Below are 19,028 nucleotides of genomic sequence, written 5' to 3' on the forward strand. Positions count from 1 at the left end.
GCAGTGTCATTTAGGATGTCTAATTCAGGAATGTGGGGGCTTGCAGCTATTCCTTTGGCTTCAGCTGTTGGCAACCATAATGGCTAGAAAGTGCTTTAATAGGGAAAGCAAAGAGGAGCTTTCATCAGTGGTGCAGGGACCGTGAAGCGCTTCTGTCACACACCACAGGGCGATGGGCAGTGACTGTGTCTGCATCTTAAAGGTATGGCTGGGAACGTGCAGTTCTGGTGTTCCCAACATAAGAAGGACATGGAGCTGTTGGAGTGAGGCCAGGGTAGCTCATGAGGATGCTCAGGGGCTGGAGCAGCTCCTGTATGGAGCCAGGCTGAGAACATTGGGGCTGTTGAGCCTGGAGAAGAGAAGCTGCATGGAGACCTCAGAGCAGCTTCCAGTGTGTGAAGGGGGCTACAAGGATGCTGGAGAGGGGCTCTTCATTAGGGACTGCAGTGACAGGACAAGGGGTGATGGGTTCAAACTGAAACAGGGGAAGTTCAGGTTGGACATAAGGAAGAAGTTCTTTACTGTGAGGATGCTGAGGTGCTGGAATGGGTTGCCCAGGGAGGTTGTGAATGCTCCATCCCTGGCAGTGTTCAAGGCCAGGTTGGACACAGGGGCTTGGAGCAAGCTGCTCCAGTGGAAGGGGTCCCTGCCCGTGGCAGAGGTTGGAGCTGGATGGGCTTTAAGGTCACTTCCAACACAAACGACTCCGTGACTCTATGTGATCAGGTGTAAACTGGCTGCAGAAATCAGCTTCAGGATGACAGGGAAGCAGTTTGAGCTGTGGACAGCTGCATCCGGAGCTTGAAACCCATCTATGCCATTCCACAACCCAGTGTCCACCCGCAGCATCCCCTTTTCGTCACATCTCAATGGGGCTGCCTGAGGAGTTCTCATAGTAGAAATAAATTTATTTCCTACAAGAAATCTGAGGTGTTTGCATGTTACAAAAATAAAAATGTACAGTCAGTGTCCCGAACCCCACCTTTCTCTTTAGTATAAGTTAGTGCTTTTACAGACAAACAAACAATATATGTACATTTCCAGTTGGTACCTCTCCAACCACTCTGCATCTGAACAGTGCCACCAGCTTGTGCAGGATCGGGATCACACAGGGATCCCCTTGATGGGCCTGCAGTGAACTCCGTGCTCGTTGAGTTATTCAGAGCACGCAACTTGGTGTTCATGCTGCTTTTTGGCATGTGGAGGCCTGGAGTAGTTTGTACCAGCTCAGAGCTTCAGTTGCATTCATTTCTCCCTATTATCTCTCACCTCCGTGACTTTGCCGTGATCCTTCCCATAAAGATCCCTTCACAGGCACAGGGAATAAAAGGTGCTTCCACAGTGCAAGCCCTATCTTAACGCAACCCCATCCTCTCGAAGACGGGATGAATCACACCACAAATGTCCCATTTTACTTTGCTGATGTGCCCAGAGCTGAGATAATCCCTTCCTTTGCCTCCTGTGGTTGGGACAGTGTTGGTTGGGACGGGAGCCCTCCATAGGACCACGTCTCCAGCAAGCCGGGACCACAGGAACCTCCCCGTTAACCCTCAATGGTCCCAATCACCCTGGTTTGAACTCCAGTCGCGTTGCGGTGTCTCTTTATCTTCACCAAACCACTTCACAAGATGGCAGCGGCTTAAGAAGAGGTCTGAGGAATTGGTCTAACCCAGGATCAAAGGTTTGCCTGAGCCTAAAATAGACCCAGGGCTGCTCTTACAAGAAGCAGAACAAGCAGTTTCCAGTTCTGGGGTGAGGAATCAGCATCCTCGTGGCAAGGCTGGGCAAGGAACCCATGGAGCTGGGCAGGGGGCTGGAACTGCATGATCTCAAGGTCCTTTCCAACCCTAACTATCCTATGATTCGATGATAATTATAGAGAAAGACCAATTGGACCTTCTGCTGAAGTGTTTTACGGGTATTTTCTCCCTTTTACTTTGATGATGGGGGAAGCAAGGTCAAATCCAGACAGGACTGGGCTTAAGCTTAGCACCATGCTTAGTGGCATGGCTCCTAAACCCAGGGAAGGTCAACACTGTCAGTAAGGGATATGCTGACTGGCTCCAGCGGAGCACTGGGATTATGGGGAGGACAGACAGCGGCATCTGGGCAGCATTTTGGGTCCCACCAAGCTGCTAAAGGTCACAGAGGGCTGTCACCTCCAGCAATAAGGATATGTCAGCATCAGCCAAGGGGGTGACCATCGGTCTTTGTTTCTTTGCTGGAAACATGAGTCAGTAGTAAGGGGGTTAAAAACAAGGCATGAAGAGCTCACCCTACTCTTTATGAGCTGGAGATGATTATTAAAGTCAGCAGCTAAAAGGAAGCTGTGGGCCCCTAAAAGCTTTTCAAGGGTGGATGTTGTTGTTGGGAAGCACTAATGGGTCTTTGGGAAGATGTTGACCCCACTGGTAAACCTACAAGGGACCTGCTTGATGCTACCAGTAAGCTCCAGTGGGATGGAAGGTCCAGCAGCACCCTTTGCAATGGGAAGCCAGCCCTTGGCCAGGAACTAGGAGTGCCCTCCCTGCTCTGCCAGCAGATACCAAAGCTTGAAGCTGAGAAAGCATCTTTCCAGGGGCACGAAGCTGTGAGAGACCCGTTCCCATTGCATTTGCACTCGACTTTTTCATGGACCTGTTTAGCAGAACCTCAGCTGAGTCCTTTCATCAACCGAAAGCCTTTGCTCCTTTGCCAAGGCACAGACTCCCTGCTGCCTCCGTGCCAGGGACCCTGGAGAAAGGCAGATGGGTTTCTTCGGGGGGACCTTTTGCACACAGCTTTTCTGCTTTAGAAAATGACCTAAAGCATTCAGGAAGTGATTATCTTGGAGCAGATTCGGCCACCGTGAGAGAGGTCACCCAGCCTCACCAGTGGGGAGATGCTATTCAGTGTTGGCCACAAAGGCAGGCTTGGAGGAAGAGGGTGATATGGGGTTTGTGTGTGCGACCACAGCAGCATCTTCCTGAAAGAATACATTTGGAAGAGCAACAAGCAGAGGAGCGTGTTTAAACACAGACCATGCTGAAGTGTGTCAAAGCCAAGGCACCACAAGCATCAAAAGCCTTGGGCCCTGAACTTCCCTTCACCTGGGATGAACCCTTCTGCCGTGGAGATGGTGCTGGTTCTGCTGGAGCAGAGCTAGGATTTCACATCCTTGGACAACGTGTCCGTGTCATTGCTGTTTTCCAGGTGACTGTTGGGCACGATGCCCAATGCCATCTCGTGCGGAGGCTTCCCTGGCATCTTGCTGCCGGCGAACTTCATGAATCGTTGTCCTGCTAAGAAGTACAATATAGGGTCCAAGCAGCTATTGGTGCTAGCGAGGGGACGAGTCAACTTATAGGCTAAATTGATGGCATTGAGGGTCTGACAGCTCAAGTCCCAGCTCCGGAAGGAGTAGTACAAGGTACGAGTGACGTGGAAAGGAAGAAAACAAACGATGAAGACCATCAAGACAATAACTATCATCTTGACCGACTTCTTCTTGGATCGGGATAAACGGGACATCCCCCGTGTGGGCTGCAGCAGCCTCCGCGCCATGAGGCAGTAGCAGATGATGATGATGAGGAAAGGGATGCAGAAGAGCAGCACCAGCATCACCGAACTGTAAATGACAAACTGGCCAAAGAGGTCTTTGCTGGACGTGTCGTGGCACGTGACGGTGTCACGCTTCACGCTGGTGGTGACGAAGAAGAGCACGGGTGACTGGCACACGACAGTCACGACCCACACGATGACTGACACCCTCCGGGCGTAGCGGACGTGGCCCCACTGCAGCGACTTCAGTGGGAAGCAGATGCCCAGGAAGCGATGGATGCTGATGCAGAGGAGGAAGAGGATGCTGCAGTAGAGGTTGGTGTAAAACAAGAAGCGGACTATCTTACACAAGCCCACGCTGAAGGGCCAGTTGTCTCCCATGGCATAATAGTACACCAAAAGGGGCAAGGAGACCACATAGAGTGTGTCAGATATGGCCAGGTTAAACATGTATGTGGTGGAGGCGTTCCAGGTCTTGATCCTGAAGATGAAGAGGTAGAGGGACAGCAGGTTGAGAAAGAGCCCCACCACGCACACGATGCCATAGGAGACGGGCAGCAGGACGTACTTGAAGTCCTCATCAAATATGCACTTGTAGACGTTGTCATCTGCAACACTTGGGTCCAAGGAGCCGTTGATGAGACTGGTCCAGGCTGAAGCAGTTGTTAGGTCCGCCATTGCCCTGCGGGGGAACAAAGAGGCTGTAAGGACATAGAATCATGGAATCACAGAATCAGCCAGGTTGGAAAAGCCCTTTAAGCTCATCCAGTCCAACCATTCCCAGCCCTGCCAAGGCCACCACTGCCCCATGGCACTGAGGCCTCGTCTCCATGGGGTGTGAACCCTTGCAGGGCCGGTGACTGCAGCCCTGCCCTGGGCAGCCTGTTCCAATGCCTGAGCACCCTTTGGGGCAGGAATTGTTCCTAATATCCAGTCTAAACCTGGAGGTAAGGAGGTGAGGACATGGAGGTAAAGAGCCCATAGAGGAGGTGGGTTACATTAGAAAACCCCAGCACCACCATACTGCAGTACATTGAGTGGTCCATGCTGCCCTTATTACTATATACTATTACTATACCCTTCCCTTCTTCTCCTGTAAAGGTGGCCATCAACACTTGGCTGTGTCCATCCACAAGCTACCTGCAAGCATGTCTGGCAGACAGTGCCATCTCAGTGCAGGTGACAGTGCCTCCTGCCAGCATACCACATGCCCATGAACACCATGGCCTCATTGCCCTGGATGTTGACACAACCGAGGTAGTCCCTTGCATGGAGGACTTATGGTTGAGCAGATAAAGGGAGTCTTATTTATCCTCATTTTGCATCTGGAGCACAGGTGAATCATAGAGTCACAGAATGGTTTGGGTTGGAAAGGACCTTAAGATCAGTTCCAATCCCCTGCCATGGGCAGGGATGCCTCACACTAGACCATGGCACCCAAGGCTCCGGCCTTGAACACTGCCAGGGATGGAGCATTTACCACTCTCCAGCATCCTTGCAGCCCCCTTCACACACTGGAAGCTGCTCTGAGGTCTCCACGCAGCTTCTCTTCTCCAGGCTCAACAGCCCCAGGGTTCTCAGCCTGGCTGTACCAAAGGAAGTGTGCTCTCCACCACATGGGCTCTGCCTGGCTTGGCTGTCAATGATGATGATGATGATGATGATGATGGGGTTTTTACTGCTGGGCTGATGGTGGCCACCTCGCTAGTTCTGCTTCCTGGCCTTGAGACGTGCTCTACAGCATCCCCACCACCGGTAAGCCTGTCCATGCTTGTGCAAAGCTTCTGCATGGAAATGCCAATTGAGACAAGCAAAATGGACTCAAAAAGAGTCTCAGCAGACACACAGAGCCCGGCAGTGTCTGCCAGCAGGGACAAGGGCCCTTTTGTGCACTGGGGACAGCCCATGACACATGATCTGAGCTCAGCAAACCCATCAGCCAGGAATCAAATTAAAGGGCATTTGCCTCCCTTGCTGTCAAAGGAGCCGGTTTGATGTCACTGCTGTTCCCTGTCCCAGGGAGCCCATGGGAATGCGGTTACAGGGATGAATCCAGTGCATGAGCTTGGAGAGCGGGACCTACTGCAGGAGAAAAGGTTTGACTAAAGGGATGAGCGTGGGGGACGTGCCCTGACTCAAATCCCACCACGATTTTAGGTGGAAAAGAGCAGTATCAGCCTTCTCAGCTACATAGTGCAGCTCTAACCTGGTGCCCCGATGCTGAGGGATGCCATGGGCATGCCCTTTCCTGCTAACAAGCAGCATTTTGACCCAGAGCTATCCCGAAGCTACCTCCAATTCAGATCCTGCAGGGAAGAAGGCAGTGAGGGTTTCCTAGGAGCTGCCAACCGGGATGATCTCTCGTCAAACAGAAGCACTATGGCATTAAAAAGCACCTTGAACAACTCATAGCTGATGGAGAAGGGGTGGAGCGATGCCTCCAGCCCATCACTTCGGGATAACTCCAGCCCTTGCCCCAAGGACTGGACCAGAAAACCTATCCAGATGTGTCATGGACACGATCCCTGATGATGCTTCCCCCATTTGGCTGCTCTTCCCCTTGGAGCAGACCACAGGCAGCGCTGGCTTCCCCAGGACGTGGGTAGAAACCACACGCACGCTCAGGCCCTGACTAATCCGCAGCATCTGCAAAGCCCAAATACATCTTTAGGAACCTCTCTGGGGTGAACGTGAGGAGCCAGGAGCTGATCTTGCTCTGTCCTGGCCCAGGGTTTTGCTTTTCCTGCACCCAGGTCAGCTTTGGTTCCGTCACCCTTCATCCCGCTTCCATCAATTCCTCAGCAATGGGGTTGTCCCTGTTGATGGAGGGGGTTGATGGTGCTGGGGCAGGAAACCCTTTCCAGCTGCTTTCCTCCTCAGTTTCCTCCTTCCCTTGGAGCTTTGCAGACCTGTGGCCAACGAGACAGAGGTTGCCACAGACTTGGCAGATGATGAAACAGGTCATGCAGGCCACAGTGACCAAGAGAAGCCACACAAGATGCCCTAAAGGGTGCAGGGAAGTTACGGAGCTCCAGTCTTCAGCCTTGCATGTGGCTTATCCACGCCTTTGCATTTGCATTCCCCCTATCCTCTGCAGACAACCCATCACCCAGCTCCGAAGCACCAACGGGGGCAAGATCACGCCATCGTCCAGCCCACCAGCAGCCCCAGCTAGAAACCCCAACAAGGCATTTGAAACCCATCCATAAGGGATGGGGAACATCGTTCCAGCGTTCAGGGTAGACCAGGCCATGCTGTGACCACCGATGTGCCAAGATGCACCTCTCCATCTGCAGGACAAGGAGCAAACAGGGCTAATTGCAGAGCAAACGGGGTGATTACAGTGACAACCCCCCCTCACAAAGCAGCCTTGTCCTTGTTGTGCTCTCCCTCCTTTTCCTCCTGGAAATGCCAAAGCCTTTCTTTCTTTTTAGCTTTTTTTCCCCTATTTTTGCCTGGAATCCCTGGACAAAACCTGCTGTGTCTGTCGGGGTGGCTGCAATCCACCCCCTTCGCCCGTCACTGCTGCATCTGCAATGAGTGAGCTGCAGAGGACACGGCCAAGGCACGTGAAGGCACAAGAGCTGGCAGCTGCCCTCGCCTCTGCCTACGGGCTGGGTGGCACAAACGCAGCTCTTACAGCGATGCATGAGCATCAACGAGGGGAGGGAGGGAGCAAGAGTGATCCGAGCAGAGAAATCCCTCTGTGACTATCAAAAGCCAACCAGCCACGATGCTTCGGTGAGGACCACCTGCATCTGCTGCACCAGATAACCTGGACATTGCCCTGCCCAGCTTCCTCCATGCTGGACCATGTGCTGGGTCTGGATGAACCTGACTGCATCAGCTGCACTATCTCTCTCCAGCATGGCCTTGAGCCTGTTTATCCCATAGGACATGGGGGTTTTTCCCCAGAAAACAGGTACCATCAGCTGTAGTGGATGAAGGCAGCATGGGAGAGGAGCCCTGCAATGAGAGGAGACTAGCAGGTCAGTGCTGTAATCACAGCAGCCACATGGCCTCAAATATATATACCCACAGGCATGTGCATGTGATGCCAGCATCCCTAAACAGCTCCTGGGAATATTTAGATGAGTCAATACGAAGAAGGAGGGGGCTGTCATCAGAGAAGGTCACGGGCAGCTGAGGGATGGGTAGCACCTATGGCCAGCACAGGGGGATCATGTGTTGGACACTGAATCTCCAAGTAAAGGGCTTTAATGCTGGTTTCTGCCCTACTTCTCAACGTTCCTGGTGCCATCCCCGTGGTCAGCATTGATCCGTGGTGGTTTCTGCTCGGGAGCCTGCTAACGAAGTCATGAAAGCAAAGTGCAACCATATCACAACTGCCATGAATACGCTTTTTCTTTGGGGGGGGGGGGTGTCTGATGAGATTTAATTGACCTTCCCCAATAATTAATGGGGGTTAGAATAATAGAATCATAGAATCCCAGCCTGGTTTGTGCTGAAGGGACCTTAAAGCTCATCCAGCTCCAACCCCTGCCACAGGCAGGGACCCCTTCCACTAGAGCAGCTTGCTCCAAGCCCCTGTGTCCAACCTGGCCTTGAACACTGCCAGGGATGGGGCAGCCACAGCTTCTCTGGGCACCCTGTGCCAGCGCCTCAGCACCCTCACAGGGAAGAGCTTCTGCCTTATCTCCAACCTGAACTTCCCCTGTTTCAGTTTGAACCCATCACCCCTTGTCCTATCACTGCAGTCCCTGATGAAGAGTCCCTCCCCAGCATCCTTGTAGCCCCCTCCACACACTGGAAGCTGCTCTGAGGTCTCCACACAGCTTCTCTTCTCCAGGCTCAACAGCCCCAATGTTCTCAGCCTGGCTCCATACAGGAGCTGCTCCAGCCCCTGAGCATCCTCGTGGCCTCCTCTGGACTCGCTCCAACAGCTCCATGTCCTTCTGATGCTGAGGACACCAGAGGGATGGATGAATTCACCCGTAGGACCTCACAGACTCAGCCCTTTGTCCTGTCAGAAATCAAACCCATGCTCCACCTGCAATCACAGCTCCCATCATTGCACCCTGGAGGTCAAAACCACCATCCAGTGCCTGCATCTTCCTCATCGGCTCCTTCACAACAGACACAGTGGGAGTGTGGGTGTTCTCCCGGCCCTAATTTATAGGCTTTCCATAGACTCATCCAAATCCTCCCTCCGGATCAGGAACTACCGGAGGCGCTGGGAAGCAAACCCCTGGCATCATTTTCCTCTCCTTTGGGATTGTGGTTGAAACCCTCCACAACCCAAAGCAAACAGGCGGCGCGTTGGGATGCTGCTGAGCCCGTCTGCTTGGGAGACGTGAGATGGGAGCAGGCTGACATTTGAGCCTGGCCAAAGAGCTTGGGTTTCAGCTGCCCTTTTCATTTGGCTCCTTTCTGCCACCTCGACCTTCAGTGTCTTTGTCCTCCAGGCTGGCTCTGGCCACCAGCGTGGGCTGAGGACATGCCCAGTGTCCTGGTCCCACCATCCCCATCAGCCTTCAATGATCCCAAGGCAGAATACATCCGTTATGCATTTCCAAGATACCCAAAAAGCAAGTTTTAAGCAGTGTAAGGGGCTTCACCCATTTCCCCACCTAGGATCACACACAATATCCCTATTTCATCCCCTATGGGTCTGACCTCTTCCCCATCCCCAAAATAACCAGAAACCCTCATTCCTCCCAAAATAAGCTTGTAAATAATCTGTGTTTTCCTTTTTTTCCCCACAAAAGCACCTTGGAGGTGCAGAAACGGAGCAGCTCCATAAAGCAGCCCCGTGCCTCAGTTTCTCCTCCTGCCCCCAGGCTGAGAAGCAGCAGAGCTGAGTTTTTCCCCATTAAAGGCATTTTTATGGGAGATTTTCCGTTTCTTAAAGGGTTTTCAGGGGCTTGATCCAGGCTCAAAGAGGGACATGGAGTCTGGAGAAGAGAGAGAACAACTTAGAGAGAGCTCTGTGACTGTTTGGAGGTCAAACGAAACGTTTCACTTAGAGCCAAATGGCTTTTTCCTTGGAATTTCTGGTTTTCCCCCAAGAAACTCCCTGAATTCCTCCCTGATTCAACCCCGCTTTGACCCTTTGCTTCCCAACTGGTACCAAAACCTCCTGCCTTTATCCACACCATGGGAGTCGATCCAGATTAACCAAAACTGTGGCTTTAAAGCCAACGAGAGAAGAGCATTAAAGCCATCGGTGCTCACACGTAACTAAAGCTGCCTTCATTGGGTTGAACCTGACTTGATTCCCAGCACGTCCAGTCTCTGGGGATGAATCCTACTGGAAGTAAATAACACCCTGGCCAATATTTAATCCCTTCATTAACATTTCCCTTCTTGCTACGGCAAAGGTGATGTTCCCTGTGTGCTTTCCCCTGCATCGCCTTCAGCATCCCATGGGCTTGGGGACAGATCCTATTTGATGCCCTAAACTTTGATTTCATTTATTGCAGGGGGAATTGCTCACATCCTTTAGGCTTCCCAGAGATAGAAAGGGGCCCTGTGCTGCTTTTGATATCAAGAATTGGACTCTGGTTTCACCCTCCATGACTTTCTGGTGCTCACCAGAGGAAGCAATGGTCAGACTGAAAGAACAACATGGGACCAGTTTCTGGTCGATCACCCACTTTTGGTAACTATTTTACCCTATAAACCCCATATCTGGAAGAATTAACATTTCCACAGAGACCTATCAGCCTCCTGCCTGGACCAAGGGAGTCACCCACCAACACCACCATCCGCCCAGCAAAACCAAACCCATCAGGGAGATGATAACCACCATCCGAGACTGGGGATAATGCAATTATCGGGCTCCACCACTGCACCAGCAGTTACTGGGAAGCCGAAGCAGCACCAAACCCCATAAAACCCCATGAAGGATGCGCTTTGGGGGATGATGTGCGGGGATAATCCTCCATAAGGAGCACCCCATGGGAGCAAAAGGGTCTTTGCTTCATGGACCAGTTGCTGTTAAGGCTTTAACAGGGGACAGTGCATTAGGAAGGGATGGCATGGCTGCAGCACGCTCCGCTGCCAGCAAACTATTCATGGCTTTGGCTTTATGTCAATAACCAGAGATAAAAATCACACTGGGCAGAGACAGGGGAAAGGCACTCGGTGCCAGGACAGTTAAAGATCCTTTTGGGGGGTTTATAACACACAAAGTCCCAAGGTACAGCCAAACTCCGGCACCCAGAAGTCTATTTAGGGCCTCCCCCTTTGCATTGGTGCTCTGCATCCCACCAGCTGAAGGCCGACGCTCCCTTTGCTGGGGTATAAATGAGGAAGAGGAGCTCGGGGCACTAACAAAAGGCCCTAATTTTGGTAGCAACAAGCCTTGTGCCAGGGGCACCGTCCCCCAGGAGCGGGGTTGGCTGCTCCCTGCCTCGTGCACAGGAAGGCAGCGGGTTGCCAAAGGGGTTTTGCAATAAGCTGATAAGAAGAAGTGGAGCAGAAAGAGAAAGGAGATGTTTTGCCCTTAAAGCTGCTCCTGGGTGATGCCACCCAGCACGCAGCTATGGGGAAGAAGGTGGGTTTGGGGTTAGGAGCTATTAAAAGGAGTCAAAGGGTTTGAAGCCAGCGTCTCACTGATCCCGGTGAGAGTTAAAGCACTGAATAGGTTACACAGGGACCCCAGCATGCAAAGAGGTGGAGAAACACAAGCAGGAGTAAAGCAGGGAGCCAGCTCCAGGGTGTGTACAGGAACCCCCTGACCCCCAGCCAGCGAATTCCCCTGGGAAGGGAGAAACCGAGCGGCAAAAGAGATTCTTGGGGATTAATGCACCAGGAAAAAGAGGAGCCCGGGACACTTCCTTGGGTGCTCCAAGTCAGCTGCAGCCCAGGCGGGGGGCTCGCTGCCCGATGCTGCTCCAAACACCCCGGTTTTGGGGCACTTTGGGGGCAGTTTTGGTGTGTCCCCCCCCCCCATCCGTGCGCACAGGGATGCGCTCCCACACCCGCACCCCGGGTCCCGTCCCAGGGTCAGCTCCTGCCCCGCACCCCCAAACCCCCCGGTTCCCCCCCGCTCACCTCGCGGCTCCCGGCCCCGCCGGTCCGTGCCGATGGCTCCGCTCAGGCTGGCGGCGGAGGCAGCGCCATGGCCCGGGGCTCGGTCCCACGGGTCCCGCTGCTGCCGCCCCCGGGGGCCGAGGCCACCGCGTGTGAGCCGGGCAGAGGGACTGGGGCCGGGCGTGGGGCGGCACCGCCCGCCCCGGGGCTGGGAACGGGGGCAGGACCCGGACAGCACCGCCCTGAGCGGGGTTGGGAACGGGGCTGGGTCCGCCCCATCCCGGCCCTGCAGGGATGGGACTGGGACAGGAATCCCGCTTCGGGGACGCGGCCGTGGATGGGATCAGGGCTGGGAATGAGGCCAGGATCAGGACGCGAGCCCTACCGCTCTCCCCTTGTCTCCCCACCCCGCCCCGGGAATGGGACCATGGATGAGACCGGGGTGAGGGCTAGGACGGGAGGCTCCCGTCCATGGGAAGGATTGGGGCAGAAGGCTGCCTCCAAGGGTGGAAACAGGGGTGGGATCAGGACAGGAGCGCCCTTTCCGAGGATGGGAATATGGGTAGGAGCAGGGCAAGAGCGCCTCTTATGGAGATGGTGCCATGGATGGGATGAGGACTGGGAACAGGCCTGGATCCTGCCCACCCAGCACTGAGGTCAGTCACCCCCCGCTGCATCCAACTGCCCCCCATCCAGGGACCCCAGAGAGCTGCATCCACCCAGAATCACCATGGAGACCCCTCCCTGCATCCCAAGGGTGCTGGTACCGCAGCTCACCCTTGTGGCAGAGCCCACAGGCCCTTACCGGGAGCATGGAGCAGCCACGCAGGGGCAAGGGGCTCCCAGGATCATCCCTGGAGGGGCAGAAATGCCTCTGAACCAGGTGGATGAGCCCAGCTTGGGGCCCTGCCACAGCCACCCTGATGTGGGCACTGTCCCACCATGGGTGGCACCAAGCTGTGCCCCATGGAGCTCAGGGAAGGGACCAATGCACCTCAAGCAATGCCCCACAGCCCATCCCTTATCACAGGGGTTCATTTCCAAGGGAAGCAGAGCAGAGGGATGTGGGACACGAGATGGTAAAGGGACCTTGAGGACAATTTTGGCCAGGTTCAGCCTTATGACCCCTGTGGTGCTGTCACCTGGGCTGAAAGACCTTTGGGTCTGGGGATAGGGGCTGGAGGGTTTCTGGGGTTGGAACTGGATGATCTTAAGGTCCTTTCCAACTCAAACCATTCTGTGATTCTATCATTCTATGGGGCTGAAGAACAAGCCCCATGTGCAGGTGGCCCAGTTGTTTTCCACTACCCTAAGCACAGAGCTCCCCTGTGTATTCCCCATCTGTGTCCATGGGCTCAAGCCAGATCCTCCTACTCCAGCAGCCGGATCTGATTTCACCCAGGAGCTCCTTTGGCCTCCTGGATATGGACCATAAAGCCCCAGGGAGGAGAGGAAGGGCACTGATGTCGTCTATTACTCAAAAGCAGCCAGCTAAGGAGGCATTAGCTGGTGCAAAGAGGATATGGACATCTGGCACGGAAACTGCTGCAGGGAACTCGGTGGCGTGGTCCTTCATGCCAGAAAACAACAACAAAAATGCCTGCTTCCTTCTTCTGATGTCATTTGTTTGAGGAGGCAAAACAATACATCACCCCACAGCTATTTGGGGCTGATAAGGGAGGAAGGAGAAGCTTGCTGCTTGCACAGAGGGAGGCAGATGCCTGGGCAGAGCAGGGAGGCTGAGGGCGATGAAGCTGCCAAGCAGTGTCCCACTGGGATGGCAGCGTGGTGCCAAGTTAAGCCCGTTCCTTTGGGGTTTGGAAACACTTCTAGGGCAAAGAATGGGGTTAAGCAGACCCTGGTTTCACCGTCCAGATCCTTCACCCCTGCTTCCTCTGAAAGAGGGGTGATGGGCAGAGGTGATGCATGGAGATGTGGATGGTGGAAAGGCTTTAACCTGCCCGAGGGGAGACTGAGCTGAGCTCTTAGGCAGAAGCTCTTCCCTGGGAGGGTGCTGAGGCGCTGGCACAGGGTGCCCAGAGAAGCTGTGGCTGCCCCATCCCTGGCAGTGTTCAAGGCCAGGTTGGACACAGGGGCTTGGAGCAAGCTGCTCCAGTGGAAGGGGTCCCTGCCCGTGGCAGGGGTTGGAGCTGGAGGAGCTTTAAGGTCCCTTCAACCCAAACCAGTCCATGATTCCATGATTCCATGCCCAGGGGTTCGTTGCCTGCCCTTGTACAAGCCCCATCCCATGGGGGGGGGTCACTGCTGCTCAGCAGCCATGGCCTGGCGCCGCCTCCTCCAGCTGATGCTCCAAGGTCCGCTCACCCGCAGCCCTTCAACCGCAAGATGAAGCCAAGCGACTTAAGACAGGAGGTGGCTTTTTGGTGTCAAGGGGTGGTTAATGAAGGCTGCAGCTTGTGGCGAGGGCTGCTCGGCAGCGTGGAGCTGGATGCTTCATCAAGCAAGAGCTGGTTTCCTGAGAGCTTGTTTGGGGCAGGGAAGTGCTCCCCTGGAGAGTTCTCTTCTCATGCCAAGCCTGGTTAAAGTCTCAGCAGCTTCCAGGAAGCAGGAGCTTCCCTGCTTCACTGCAGGGAAAAGCCTTTCCTTCTCCTTCTTTTGTGTTTTCTCACCTTTGTCCACTCATCTGGGTGCAGGGGAGATGGGAGGGGGTTGCTACCCTCTGATGCCCATCCTAACCCACCTCAATCATTTCCTTCCATCATAGAATCACAGAATCCCAGAGTGGTTTGGGTTGAAGGGACCTTAAAGCTCATCCGTTCCCAACTCCCTGCCACGGGCAGGGACCCCTTCCACTGGAGCAGCTTGCTCCAAGCCCCTGTGTCCAACCTGGCCTTGAACACTGCCAGGGATGGGGCAGCCACAGCTTCTCTGGGCACCCTGTGCCAGCGCCTCAGCTGCTCACAGGGAAGAGCTTCTGCCTTATCTCCAGCCTAAATCTCCTCTGTTTCAGTTTGAATCCATCACCCCTTGTCCTATCACTGCAGTCCCTGATGAAGAGTCCCTCTCCAGCATCCTTGTAGCCCCCTTCAGACACTGGGAGCTGCTCTGGCGTTGGTCACCCATTGCCCAGGAGACCCAAAGCGCCTCCTTCCCCTAAACCCTCCATTCCCCAGCTCCCAGGCAGCTCCAACAAGCGGCAGATGCTTTAAATCCAGTTGAGAGGAGCACGGGGGGAGGCAGCGGCGGTACCCACTGGAGCGGAGCTGGAAACCAGCCCCGTGTTTCCTTTCTCAGCTTCATTCTTCAGCTGTTTTGGCAGCGCTGCACGTTTCTAAGATGCTTCCAAAACATTTCCCTGTTGCCTGGCAGGGAGGAACGGAGGCAGCGGGCAGGAATGCGGGATAGGAACCGGGAAGGTCAGGGTGGCCGATAGCGGAGCCCAGCGCTGCATCCATGGGTGCAGCTTAAACCCGTGGTACAGGAGGGGACCCCAGCAGCAGTGCTCGGGACGAGCTGGGATGTATCACATCCCTTTTCCTTGCTTCCTTTTGAAGCTGTCGTGGAAGCAAGGAGGAAAGCTGGTGGGATGTGTTGGGTTGAGCCCTCCGAGCTGCTTCGTGTTGGTGGGAGAGGAAAGGGTTAGGAATGCTCATCTAAACCTATGGAAGAGCAAAATGATGCCCTGGCCCCGGGGCATGGGTGTTCGGTCACTTCTCGGGGTCGCTTGGCTGGTGAGGTGTTCAGCCACTTGAATGGGAGGACGAAATATGCCCTGTGTGACCAGGCATGCAGGAGGGATGTGCCACGGGAGGAGAAACGTGCCATGGGAGATGGAGGGACATCCCACAGGAGAAGGAGGGACATCTCCTGGGAGAAGGAGGGACATCCTGCAGAAGGAAGGCCATGCCATGGGAGCAGGTCTGATACTGCAGCTTCCCAGAGGGGCTGCAATTTCCCTCCAGGATGCTCTAACTCAGGACTATCAGCAGCTTTGAAGGATATATGAAAGTCATCAAAAAGCCCAATCCAGCTGGAGGATGAAGCATCTCTTCATGGGGGTGGATGCCAACAGGGTGGGCAAGGGATGAGGTCAGGTAGGGTTGGTACCCACTGGGTGCTTTGGAGACATGGGAGGATCTTCCCAGCAGCCAAACAAGCTCCAAAGCAGGGCTGATCAGAGAGAGACAGAATCCCAGCCTGGTTTGAGTTGAAGGGACCTTAAAGCCCATCCAGCCCCATCCCCTGCCACGGGCAGGGACCCCTTCCATAGAGCACCTTGCTCCAAGCCCCTGTGTCCAACCTGGCCTTGAACACTGCCAGGGATGGGGCAGCCACAGCTTCTCTGGGCACCCTGTGCCAGCGCCTCAGCACCCTCACAGGGAAGAACTTCCTCATATCCAATGTAAATCTCCCTTGCTTCAGTCTGAGAGAAAGATGTGTTGGAGGTGGGATTTGGGGCTGCAAAAGCACCATGTCCCTCTGTCCATCCCTCATACACAAGTGCTTCTACATGAGCATCCTCCGGCCCTCCCTGAGGTTAATGGTGTTTGGGGGAGCAGCACCCAAGAGCCACAACCATGCTGGTGGCTTGGTGGGTGCTGAGCACACAAAGGCACCCTCCACCCTTTTTCCCCTCACCTCCGCAACAAGAGCCTACAAGTGGGGGCAGATGGGGCATGGCGTTGCTCTCTGGGGCTACATCCAGCTGGGGTAGACCTGATGCACACGATGCTCACTGGAGCAGCTGCAAGCAGAAGGCTTGATCTTCTCCCCCATTGCTTCAGCGCAGAGCTTTAGCCTCTGGGTGTCTATGTGTCACTCTCCAGCTGTGGCTGAGGGGGCACTTTTAGCCCAGCTTCCATTTCCTCCCCATAGACCACATGTGATGCCATGGGGCTTCAGAGCAGGGGGGGCAATGGAGCTGCCAGGCTTCAAGCCACTCACTTTTCCTCCATAGCCCTATTATTGGAGGCATTTCAAACTCCAGCATCCCCCTTCCTGAGGAGGATGCTTCTAAAGACCAATTTGGGCGCTGCCACGGCCTCCCAGGCAGCAGGAACAAGCTGCCAGGCCCTGACACACAAGGATCCTGTTGTGGCCAACAGTGCTGCTTCTTATAAAGACCTTGAGCAAACACAGCACACTGGGTAAGGTGTGTTAAAATTAACCCCTTGGCAGAGGTTATGGGTGCTGTGGGCAGCACAGGCTGGCTCCCAGCAGGCCTGTGGTGGTGGTGATGGACCACAGCCCATGAAGGGAAGGAGAAAGGGGGGTCCTAAGGATGCTGTGAAGCCCCATAGGCTCTCAAGGTCAGCCTTGCTCAGCTCTGCTGCTGCTGACCACACCGATGGCTGGCTTAGAATAGGAGATGTTGAGTTCTCTGCCAAATTTGGGGCTTTCTCTTCTGCCTCTTCCCCTGGGACTGCCCAGAAAACACTAAACAAGGCTGAGATTAAACAGACAAACACAGCAAGGTCTTATTTAGAGCCAGGATTGGGATTTACATCAACAGGAGGCGCTGGATAAGGCGACCAGGAGGAGACGTTGCCAGTGCCTAAAGGGGCTACGGGATCCATGTAATGATCTAAGCCGAAACTGGCTCTTGGGAAGATGCTGCCCTGAAAAGGTCTCATTTCTCCATTTGCTGGTGAAGAGCTGGGCAGGCAGGAGCCCAGCCATGGATAGAACCCTTGTGGTGGGACACAGGGGGCATGGGCAGCTGCACCATGGGCCCAGCCCGATGTGGAAGCACTGCCTGGTACCACAGTGGGTTTTGCTCTGGCTTCTCCAGCTGGAGGCTGGGTCTTGAATGGGGTGGCAGGACCTCCATCGCATCCCATATCTCCTGCTTTTGATCTGTTCCTCATGGAGGAGCCAGTAGATAAAGGCCACAGAAGCTCAGGAGCAAGCTCCCATTGGTGATGAGGGAAAAGCCTTTTTTGGGTCATTATTCTTGCTCTCAGCTCCCAGCAGCAGGACCACGGGGACCGGTGCATGGTCCCAGCCTGGAATCCCTTTGTTCCCCCCAGAATACTTCTTAATATGGGACTTTTGAACTCCCTTCCTCTCCTGCTTCAAAATAACCTTTGCGTCCTCAGGGAGATTCTTGCTGAGGTGACCCAGGATATGGCATTGGGAAGAGAGATGGATGCATGGACCTCGGAAAGCCACTGCTCCCTATGGATGCCATGTGCTGGGGGATGCTCCGTATCCACTTGAGCCCAGCGAGAGATTGGCTCCCAAACTGCCCAGGCACAGATAGGAGAGCACACACACAGGGTATGAGAGGATGTGTCCACGATGTGCATGGTCCCTTGGAGATGTCCATCTAAATCAGTGTTTCAAATGGGTGAAAGAGCCAAACTGAGCTCCTCCTCAGACCCCAAAGCGCACGCACCCCGATTTGATGGGTTGGTGAGGATGGGAAATGCAGCCTTCCACCTCCACAAGACCCCAACAACCCTCCTTGGGGACCCGTCCTGCCTCCTGCCCTTTGGAAGTAGGCTGGTGACATCCTCCTGCACCCAAGTCACCCCTTAGCAGCATCCCCATGGTTACAAATCCCTTTTCAAGCAGACCAACAGCAGGTCCATCTCAGTCTTCAAGAAGAATCATGGAATAATTAAGGGTGGAAAAGACCTTTCAGATTACTGAGTCCAACTGTTAACCTAGCACTGCCAAGACCACCACTGACCCATGCCCCTAAGTGCCACATCTCCACATTGTGTAAGTACCTCCGAGGATGATGACTCTACCACTTCCCTTCCAGCAGAGGATGGCTGCAACTCAGCTTCTCCATTTTAACCCCCCCATTCTACCATCAATTTTCTTGCCTTTTCCCCTATTTCCTCATTTAAAACACCATTAAACCCAAACTGGGCTCAAAAAGCCCACCCTGAGGAGTGCGGAGCTCAGGGACTGACATCTCTCTCCCTGCTTATGGCTGGCACCAAGAGGGAAGGTGGGAAATAGGGTCCACATGGATTTCTCCATGACCCTGGGTAAAGCAGGCTGATGGTCGATGCTCCATCGTGGACATGTATTTCATTTAACCTCCAACCAGCTGGCAGAGGAGGGACTTGCCTTCCCATGTCTACCCCATGAGAACCCATCCCTGCAGAGGCAGACCAGCCCAAAGGCTCACTCCCAGCTGGTGTCCCTGTCAGGAGGCCAATATTGTTATCTAGAGCCTGGCTGGTGTTTCTTGCTTGGATCTTTGCCACCGCAGCTAAAATAACTCTCCCACCACTCCCAGCATTTAAAGGTCACGTTCCAGGGATTAATCTTGAGTGTCTCAGGCCTGCTCCTTGGCTTGGGATCACTGATGGGACTGACATGGTGCAGGAGCATCACGGTGCTGGGGATGCTCTAGAACCCCAGTACAAGAGGGACGTGGAGCTGTAGAAGCGAGGCCAGAGGAGGCCATGGAGCTGCTGCGAGGGCTGGAGCAGCTCTGCTCTGGAGCCAGGCTGAGAGAGCTGGGCTGGGGCAGCCTGGAGAAGAGAAGGCTCCTGAAGGGGAGACCTGAG

At 54.4% G+C, this 19,028-nt stretch overlaps 1 protein-coding gene across 1 annotated transcript; it reads right to left on the bottom strand.

The window, feature by feature from the left end:
* Positions 1 to 1,210: 1,210 nt before the first annotated feature.
* Positions 1,211 to 11,661, bottom strand: P2RY2 (purinergic receptor P2Y2). The gene is made up of 2 exons (XM_062639245.1): positions 11,560 to 11,661; positions 1,211 to 4,222 (listed from the first exon to the last, which is right to left on the bottom strand). Exon 2 carries the CDS (start codon positions 4,216 to 4,218, stop codon positions 3,142 to 3,144), a length of 1,077 nt encoding a protein of 358 aa, XP_062495229.1. The 5' UTR covers positions 4,219 to 4,222; positions 11,560 to 11,661; the 3' UTR covers positions 1,211 to 3,141.
* Positions 11,662 to 19,028: the final 7,367 nt, after the last annotated feature.

This window comes from Pezoporus occidentalis, unplaced genomic scaffold (assembly GCF_034315485.1).
Source record: "Pezoporus occidentalis ecotype Australia unplaced genomic scaffold, CSIRO_AGI_Poc_V1 ctg6, whole genome shotgun sequence".
NCBI classification, from domain to species: domain Eukaryota; kingdom Metazoa; phylum Chordata; class Aves; order Psittaciformes; family Psittacidae; genus Pezoporus; species Pezoporus occidentalis.